This window comes from Budorcas taxicolor, chromosome 15 (genome assembly GCF_023091745.1).
Source record: "Budorcas taxicolor isolate Tak-1 chromosome 15, Takin1.1, whole genome shotgun sequence".
NCBI lineage: Eukaryota > Metazoa > Chordata > Mammalia > Artiodactyla > Bovidae > Budorcas > Budorcas taxicolor.
Genome location: NC_068924.1, coordinates 77181714 through 77191906, shown reverse-complemented (window position 1 = coordinate 77191906; position 10193 = coordinate 77181714). Strand labels below are relative to the sequence as shown.

The following is a 10193-nucleotide window of genomic DNA, read 5'->3' as shown; positions in this document are numbered from 1 at the left end:
ATAGAATTTTTTAAATTTATAATTCCAGGAAAAAAATATGTAGTTGGCACTGGTGTGAAAATATATCATTTAACCTATATGATATAACAATAAACAGAGGAAAACCAAGATCAGATAAATTATGTAATTTGACCAAAGCCATGATGAAATTAAAGCCTCATCTTTAAGTGAGTGGTATACATACCCTGACCTTTAATATGACAAATCTATAACAATTATTGAAATGCAGTGTGTGCTTAAACTATAGTGCTCCCTGAGCTGAGACACCAACACACTTGGATAATGTTCAGTACAACCCCATGGAAGGTAAAATTTAATATAAGACCGTACATGCCCTCTCATAACATTTTACCTATACCCTCATCCTTATGTATTAGAATTGAGGAGAAATCATAAACAACTAAAGATGGATCTAAATTGCATAGATGAGTAAGTTTTGGAAAATGTGTCATTTGTTCCTAATACCTAAATCAAGATATAGAATATTTTCAGCACCACAGAAACTTCTCTAATTCTTTATAACCCCTCCACCCTTCACCTCTCAAGGAATAATGGAAATTTCCCTCATTTAACTCCACAAACACTCTCACAACTCTAGCAACTACTACTGTTTTCTATCCCTAAACTTATTATCCTGTTTTCAAATTTTATGTAAGTGAATAGTCATTTTGAAATTTATCCAAGTGTGATTTTATAACTATACGATACCCGACTGCATTTGAGTACCACAACTCTTCAAATATTGATGGATATTGTGTTTGTTCTATTAAAACGTCTAGCATAAAGAGTCCTATATAAGTGTATGTGTGAGTATATATACACTACTTTCTCCTAGTTAGGGATCTTAGAATAACTAGGACATAGGTCACTGTATATTCAACTTTACAAGAAACTGCAAGATTACCAAACTTACTGTAGCATTTTACATTAGCAAAAGCTGTGCATGAGAATTTCATTTTCACCATATTCTTACGAATATTTGATGTAAAAATTAATACACACACACACACTTATATATAAATGAACATTGGGATAAAATAATTCTATTCCCTGGTGGCTCAGACACTAAAGAATCTGCCTGCAATGTGGGAGACCTGGGTTCAATCCAAGGAGCAAGCATATTTTAATTTTATAGCTGCAGTCACCATTTGCAGTGATTTTGGAGCCCAAAAAATAAAATCTGTCTCTGTTTCTATTCTTTCCCATCTATTTGCCATGAAATGATGGGACCGGATGCCATGACCTTAGTTTTCTGAATGTTGAGTTTTAAGTCAATTCTTTCACTCTCCTCTTTCACTTTCATCAAGAGGCTCTTTAGCTCTTCTTCACTTTCTGCCATAAGGGTGGTGTCATCTGCATATCTGAGGTTATTGATATTTCTCCTGGCAAACTTGATTACAGCTTGTGCTTCTTCCAGCCCAGTGTTTCCCATGATGTACACTGCATATAAGTTAAATAAGCAGGGTGACAATGTACAGCCTTGATGTACTGCTTTCCCTATTTGGAACCAGTCTGTGTTCAAATGTACATATTACGTCTAAATTTTGCCCATTGAAATTTAATCTTTACTTGATTATTTGAATTTTTACATGTGCTAGATAAAACAATTTTTGCATATTTTCCCCCTGATGTTTTATATTTTGATATTTCTGTTTTGTTCTATGACCCAATATCTTACTGTATTACCAAAGAGATTTTTGCTATCACTGCTGCTGCTTCTGCTAAGACACTTCAGTCGTGTCTGACTCTGTGTGACCCCATAGATGGCAGCCCACCAGGCTCCCTCGTCCCTGGGATTCTCCAGGCAAGAACACTGGAGTGGGTTGCCATTTCCTTCTCCAATGTATGAAAGTGAAAATTGAAAGTGAAGTTGCTCAGTCGTGTCGTACTTAGCGATCCCATGGACTGCAGCCTACCAGGCTCCTCTGTCCATGGGATTTTCCAGGCAATCACTAGGCAGGGCAAAAAGTTATCTCCCACCAGAAAAATTCCACAAGTACAAAACAGATTGGAATGCAGGAGATGAAGTGGGTAGAAGAGGCCGTGAAGTCGACAAAGTCTCAAACGAAGGTGCAGACTAATGCTCTGAAGATCTGAAGGCTGAGAAGGGAGCAGGAGAACTGAGAGCCACTCTGCTGTCACTTCAAGGATTACTTTAATTTTCTTCTATTGGCTATATTACTCTGTCAGGAACTTAGAATCTGTCTTGAACATGGTTATATTACGCTGTGAAGACATGTGAATATTGTTATCGTCTTAAGAGGGTTGATTTGTTTGTTCTTTTTAAATTAGAATAGGAAATTAAAAAGGTTTGTGGCAAACTACAAACTCTGCCTCATGGGTGATTTCATAAATATTAGTTCATTTTTTGGTGTGGTTTTTTTTTGGGGGGGGGTGTCTGGGGCAAGTGAAATCTTCCAGTAACCTACGTGGGTCAGTAGGATAAATGAACTTGGCTCAGGATAAGTGAACTGGACTGCTTTTACAAAGAATGGGGATCTCATTTTCATACACTGTTTCCTTTCTGCAATTCATTGCCAAAATTTCTGAGACTATTGTCTCAAATTCTGACTTTTTTTTCTTTAGATCAGAAAAAAAAAAAAATCTAGGTTATTTTTAAGATTTCTATTTGTATAATGCAGACTAGAGCCTTGCCTCAAAATAAATAAAATGGGAAAAACACCCATTCCATTAGCATCTAATGCTGTTCAGAGTCTCCTCCACACAATGCACCTTTCTTAACCATCTCCTCATTTACCTTAGAGTTAAAAATTACATCAGTTTAAAAGAACCGCATGAATTTGTCAGAAATCTCTTCAAGGCAGCCTTCACGTCCTTGTTCCTCAGGCTGTAGATCATGGGGTTCAGCATGGGAATCACCAGTGTATAAAACACTGAAGCCATTTTATCAACACCCATAGAATGGTTAGTCTGAGGCTGCAAATACATGAAAAGCAGAGTTCCGTAGAAGACTGACACTGCTGTAATATGTGAGGCACATGTGGAGAAGGCTCTTTTTCTTCCTTCTGATGAACGTATCCTTAGAATGGACAGAACAATGTTGAAATAAGATGCTACAACGGTAATTATGGAAAACACCAAATTTGTAGTTGCAGATACAAATACTACTGTTTCCGGAAAGGAAGTACCAGAGCAAGACAATGCTATCAGAGGGACAATATCACAGTAAAAATGATTGATTACATTGGAAGAGCAATAAGACATAGAGAATACAGAAGATGAAGCCACAATAGCTGTGGAAAGGCTATAGAGGTATGTGAGGGAAACTAGCAGAAAGCAGGTCCTCCGAGACACCACTGCCATGTAGAGCAGGGGGTGACAAATGGCCACATAGCGGTCATAGGCCATCACGGCTAACACGAAAATTTCAGCTACAATGAAAACCAAGAACATGCCTAGTTGGGTGGCACATTCATAGAAGGAGGTGGTGTGTTTCTTTACTAAGAAATTGACCAGCATTTTAGGAGCAATGACAGTTGAATTGCCAAGATTGATGATGGCCAAGTGCCGGAGGAAGAAATACATGGGGGTCTGAAGGTGAGAGTCCACGCTGGTGAGGGTGATGATGCTTAGGTTCCCTGTCACGGTCAGTCCATAGATGACCAGGAAGACAAAGAAGAGAGGGATCTGAAGATCTGGGCGTTCTGAGACTCCTGTGAGAATAAATTCAGTGACTCGGGTGAAATTTTCATGAGCCATGGTAGAGTTTGAAGAGTCATCTGTTTGAGCAAGAAAGGAGAAATGGTTAGTTTTTAAAAGTTGTACTTCCTAGGATTGCCATTAGATGGCACAGGCAATGCCTAGGGTGAGATTTCCTGGAATCATACTTCCAAATTATACCAGCGCCTCTATTTCTGCTGAAATTTAGTGTGTTGCTGGCTACATACACTTTTTAAATGGCAAACATAAAAATTTTAAAGGGAGCACTTTAAATCACAAATATTGTACCCATCCTCTAAATTTCTCTTTCAAAGTTCCACATTTTATTATTTGCCAGTGCCAATAATATTTTGCCATTCTACGCACTCCTACTTCCTTAGGTCAAGCTTTAATTAATGCTGTCATTGATGACTGTATCATTTTGACCTCCATGTCATGATTCTCTCAGTTTGGCTGATAGACAAATAACAGTCTTTAATAGTTTTTGAGTAGTCAAATTTGTAATCTGAGATTATTTTTAGAATAATTGAAGAATAAGCTTCAGCCTCATATTCAATGCATTTGACATTCAGCTCTGTATAGCCTTTCTACTTACATCACCTCACTCAGCATACACTCAGCCCTATATTTTTTTCTCTTGTCCTCTGTGTCCCTGCTGATATTCAAAAATACCGGTTGAACTAAAAGCAACCTAGACTATAAACATTTCTTCCTAGATTTTACTTCCTTATTAAGATACTACAGAATTTCTGTCTTGTTAAATCAAGAAACTAGTCTGATCCAAAAATGGGTTTAAGGATGGAACGTGATGCTGGGCTTGTGGAGCCAGCTCCATTGCTTTTTCCTAGATGACACTGTCTGCTGTTTCTCTATTGTGTCCCATTCGGCTTTCAGGCCCTTTCCTCTTTCACAGAGAAGAACCAAGTGTTGCCTGGCCTGCCATCATGGGTTTTCTTGTAGAATGTGAGACACACTGAATTAGGCAAAGGAATTCAGACATCCGCTACCAATCTCACCATTTTGAAGTCTTCAGTTCTGTTAAGGATTAGTCTAGTGTTTATTGACTGCATCTTCGTTTTCAGTGTCTTTTATTATTTTCTTCTAAATTTCCAGATTATTTTACCCTACCCATTCATTTTTAATTTTACTTTTCTCCTTAAGAATATATAACATAAGATCTGTTCCTTTAAAAGATTTAAGGTTCAATAGACTAGCATTCTTAATTATAGGCACAATGCTGCTCCTCTCTAGAACTTATTCATCTTCCATTACTGAAATTTGATATCTGTTGATTAGCAATTCCTCATATGGTCCAACTTACAACTTCTGGGTACTTATCAAAAAGAATTGCTATAAGAATCTTAAAGAGATAGTAATACTCCGCCCTTTCTTCTTATTTTGCAAAGGATATCTTTGGTCATTTTTGACTATTCTGATGCAACATTTATATGCTTCTATTTAGGGCTAACCATTAGAGCACACAGGATAAAAAAAGTATGCAAAGATACAACTGATATTTCAATCTTCAAACCTGGTGATAAGCGTTAGGAACTACTTGAGGTTCATGGCTTTCTCCTTAACTCTTAAAAAAGTATTCTACTCATTTACTAGTTTACTCAGTTAGTAAAGTCATTCCTGAAAAAAAAAAAAAAAAGTAAGCAACCGTTAGGGAAAACAAACAACTAAAAACTCTCCAAGTTCATGTGTGGGAATTGATTCTCATATAGAAGAATATACATATCCTTATATTAAGATCATTTTCAGTTTATAAAATGTTTCATGGGTAATACATATCCTAAAGTCTTTTTCAAATATTTCATTGGATATATTTATAGAAAATTCAAATGTTATATGAGGCAGGTACTAAAAAGTGTTTGCCATTGATCTGAAATTTAAATGCAACTGAACATCTTATATTTTATCTGGAAATTCTAATCTTACTGGATTTTAATAGATTAGATTGCTCATGATTTTTTCAGATATATCTAACTCCCTCTGCACTTACAATATCCACATCTGACTTTCAGGTTTCATAAATAAAATAGATGTATGACATCTAGTCAATTCATAGGTGCTGCCCTGACACTAACACAGTATTCCAGGGAAACAAGTTAACAACAACAGAAAATAATAATAATGGAGTTTTTGCGGTTAAAGAATATCTGTCAGTGTCCATAAAAGTGTTCATAGTCAGAATCTAAGAAACAAGGGAAATTACCAATGTCAAGGTAATAATCAAAATCAACAATTTCTGTCTACTCACGTTAATGAAGAATTGGATTTCCTCCTCTCAAATTTCTCTGACTTTTCTTTGAGTAGGGAGAATCTATGCTTTGTGATGTTTGTGATGTTTCCTGAGAAAGTATTAATAGCATGTGAGTTATTCAAATCACTTCTCTTAAATCTTCTGAGAGATTTAAAAATGATTGCCTGTGTGCCTACCTATCCTCCGGGATATCTGGCCTAGACTCTAGTGAACAGTCGTAGGAATAATTTAAAGAAAGGAAGAAAACAGCATAATGATCTTTACAGTTCCATGGAGATCCACATGGCATGAAAGTACTCAATCACTGACACAGAGTCAATGATCAGAACAACAACGAAAAACACTAAAGTGCTTTATTGCAGCACAATTGGAACAGTTTCAATAGTCATGATAAAATTGCAAATTAATCACCACCATTGCATGTAATTTTTTATTTAAGTTTATTATTCCAGTAAAAATATGTCATAGGTGCTGCATTAAAAATATACCATTTAACCTAAATGAGGTGGATATTACTATTCCCAGATTCAGAGGACACTAAGCTCAGATAAACTATGTGATTTGACCAAAGGTGTGTAATTGATGACTAGAAGATTTGAAATTAAAGCCTTGTCTTTAAACGAGTCATATACATGCATTTTCTCTTCATATGACAGACACATGACAATTACTGTAATGCAATGTGTTGCAATAGTAGTTGTCTAAATCATAGTGCTTCCTGAGCTGCGATCTACCGGTTTTGCATGATGTTGACATAGTCTCACAGAAGATAAAACCTAATGCAAGGAAATACATTCCCTCACATAACATTTAACCTATGTTCTCTTCTTCTATGAATTCCTTTTGCTTTAGAATTGAGGAAAATTTGCACACAGTAAAAGATGGCATTAAATTGTACAAATGGGTAAAATTGGAAAATGTGCCATTTGTTCCTAATACCTGAATCAAGATAACATTTCAACACCACAGACATTTCCCTGATACTTTATAACCCCCGCTTCTTTGCTACTCCCATCATAAAGGCAATTTCCCTTAGACCTTAACTTCCCAAAGAGCTCGCTCTCACCTAGAGGAAACGCTGCTCTGGTTTCTATCCCTAATCTCATTTTCCCTGTTTCTAAATTTCACATAAGTGAAACCACACAATAAATGTTCTTAGTCTGTATCTTGCACTCAGCTTAATTGTTTTGAAATTCGGCTGTGCTGAGTTTATATGGATGCATACAGCCCTCTGCCACATCTATCCCATTTTACTCATTCTCTTACCAATAGATATTTGAGTTTCGGTTTATTATAAAATATCTTGTATAAACACCCTTATAAAAGCATATGTGTGTATATATGTATTATTTTACTAGTTATAGATCTAAGAGGTAATTACTGTAACATAAACATCTGCTTTTTTTTACTTTATAAGAACCTGCTAACTTTATGAACTTATGGTAACATTTTACATTACCAAAAGCCATGTATGAGAATTCTATTTGCCCCATCTCCTTGGCAATATTTGATGTAGACATTTTAAAAATAACTTATAAATGGAATTGGGATAAAATAATCTCATTGTGAGTTGAATTTTCATTTACTTGGTGGCTAGTGAAAGTGGACAGCTTTCTATGTACTTGGTTATTCATATACTCACCTCTTAACAGTTCTAAAATTTGCCCATTTTAATTGTTTTCTTCTTTCTATTGATTTTTTGAATACTAAAAGTTTGGTAGATAAATCTGCTTTTTCAGATTTGTTTTTTTCCTAGACTCTCTTGCTTTTGATGCTTCTGTTTACTTCTGTCTCAAATTGCTGCAGTGATGCAGCGCAGAGTTGTGCGGCCAGTAGGAAGGGCAGAAAACCCTCGCCCACCAAAAAGTTCCAAACAAAGCACTTTGGGACACAGGAGATGAAGTGGATAGGAGAGGCCATAAAACTGATAAAACTGCAAGCCAAGGCACATAGAGGAACATTCGGAAGACAGGAAAGGAAGCCGGAAACTGAGAATCTCTCTCTGTTATCACTTCAAAAGAAAGAAAGAAAAGAAAGTGAAGTCTCTCAGTCGTGTCCAACTCTTTGAGATCCTGTGGACTGTAGCCTATCAGGTTCTTCTGTCCATGGGATTCTCCAGGCAAGAGGACTGGAGTGGATTGCCATTTCCATCTCCAGGGGATCTTCCCGACCCAGAGATTGAACCCGGGTCTCCCACATTGCAGGCAGACACTTTACCCTCTGATGTACCAGGAAAGCCCCAAGAATACTGGAGTGGATTGCCCTGCCCTCCTCCAAGGGATCTTCCCAACCCAGGGATCATACTCAGATCTGTCACATTGCAGGCAGATTCTTTACCATCTGAGCCACCAGGGAAGTCCTATCACTTCTAACATTACTCTAATTTTGTTGCATTGAATATACTGGTGTGTTAGGAAATCTGCAGTCTACTTTGGACATGGTGACACTCTGCTCTGAAGATATCTGAATATTGTCATCTTCTTAAGTGAGTTGATTTTATTTGTTCTTTTTCTTTTTTAATATTAGCTAAATATTAACTAAACTACAGACTCTGCCTCATGGGTGATTTCATAAATACCAGTTCATATTTTAGCCTTCTCTGGGGTACTGGAACTGTCCCCCACAGCCACATGCATCAGGATAAGTGAACTGGAAAATTCATACAAAGAATAAGGATCTGACTTTCACTGGCTCTTTTTTTTTTTCCTTCAATTCAGCCCCCAAATTCTGTGACTATTGACTCAAACATTTTTATTCTTTAGATCAGAAAACCTGGGTTGTATTCAAGATTTCTATTTCAATGGTGCAAACTAGGACCTTTTCTCAAAACAGAAATTGCAAAATGGGAAAATAACCCATTCCTTTGGCTTCTAATGTTGTAAGAATCTCCTCCACACAACGGCAGCCTATCTTAACGATCTCTTCATTGACCTGTAGAGTTCAAAAAGACATCAACAGCACGAATTTGTCAGAAATCTCTTCAAGGCAGCCTTCACATCCTTGTTCCTCAGGCTGTAGATCATGGGGTTCAGCATAGGAATCACCAGCGTATAAAACACTGAAGCCATTTTATCAGTTTCTAATGAATGGTTATTTCGAGGCTGTAAATACATGAAAAGCAGAGTTCCATAGAAGACTGCCACTGCCGTCACATGTGAGGCACATGTGGAGAAGGCTCTTTTCCTTCCTTCTGATGAACGTATCCTTAGAATGGACAAAATGATGTTGAAATAAGATGCTACAACTACAGTTATGGAAAACATCAAGTTTGTAGATGCAGATATGAACACTACTGTTTCTGGAAAGGAAGTATCGGAGCAGGACAATGCTAAGAGAGGGACAATATCGCAGTAAAAATGATTGATTACATTGAAAGAGCAATAAGCCATTGAAAATACAGAAAAGGAAGACACAATCGATGTGGAAAAGCTATAGAGGTATGTGAGGGAAACTAGCAGAAAGCAAGCCTGTCGAGACACCACCACCATGTAGAGCAGGGGGCGACAAATGGCCACATAGCGGTCATAGGCCATCACGGCTAAAATGAAAATTTCAGCTACAATGAAAACCAAGAACCCGCCTAGCTGAATGGCACATTCATAGAAGGAGGTGGTGTGTTTCTTTACTAAGAAGTTGATCAGCATTTTAGGGGCAATGACAGTTGAATTGCCAAGATTGATGATGGCCAAATGCCGGAGGAAGAAATACATGGGGGTCTGAAGGTGAGAGTCCACGCTGGTGAGGGTGATGATGCTTAGGTTCCCTGTCACGGTCAGTCCATAGATGACCAGGAAGACAAAGAAGAGAGGGATCTGGAGGTCTGGACGTTCTGAGACTCCTGTGAGAATAAATTCAGTGACTCGGGTGAAATTTTCATGAGCCATGTAACAGTTTGGAAATTAATCTATTTGGGGAAGAAAAGAAAATATGGTTACAAACTTCCAAGTAATTATTTTCATGGACTGTCATTAGATAACAAGGGCTATTCTTGGGGTGGGGTATCCTGAAATCATGTTTCCAAATTACATCAGCTCCTCTACTTCTGCTGAAATCTAGTGTATTCCAGCTTATATAGTTTGCCTAAATGGAAAAAAATAAATGTGAAAAAGCAACCACTGTAAAGCACAAATATTGTATCCATCCCCTAATTTTCTCTGTCAGAGTTCCACATTGTATTTTTTTTTTGTAATTTCAATTTTCATAATATTTGCCATTCTAAGCATCCCTTCACCTACCTCCCGAGGTC

At 37.2% G+C, this 10193-nt stretch overlaps 2 protein-coding genes across 2 annotated transcripts; both read right to left on the bottom strand.

The window, feature by feature from the left end:
• Positions 1-2772: 2772 nt before the first annotated feature.
• LOC128060603 (olfactory receptor 8J3-like) lies at positions 2773-3720 on the bottom strand. Its single transcript, XM_052652992.1, has one exon. It carries the CDS (start codon positions 3718-3720, stop codon positions 2773-2775), a length of 948 nt encoding a protein of 315 aa, XP_052508952.1.
• Positions 3721-8898: 5178 nt separating this feature from the next.
• LOC128060503 (olfactory receptor 8J3-like) lies at positions 8899-9831 on the bottom strand. Its single transcript, XM_052652906.1, has one exon. The coding sequence runs from the start codon at positions 9829-9831 to the stop codon at positions 8899-8901; it is 933 nt and encodes a 310-aa protein (XP_052508866.1).
• Positions 9832-10193: the final 362 nt, after the last annotated feature.

Coding starts and splice junctions, on each gene's coding strand:
- LOC128060603 (XM_052652992.1), bottom strand. CDS start 3,720: ATGGCTCATGAAAATTTCACCCGAGTCACTGAATTTATTCTCACAGGA.
- LOC128060503 (XM_052652906.1), bottom strand. CDS start 9,831: ATGGCTCATGAAAATTTCACCCGAGTCACTGAATTTATTCTCACAGGA.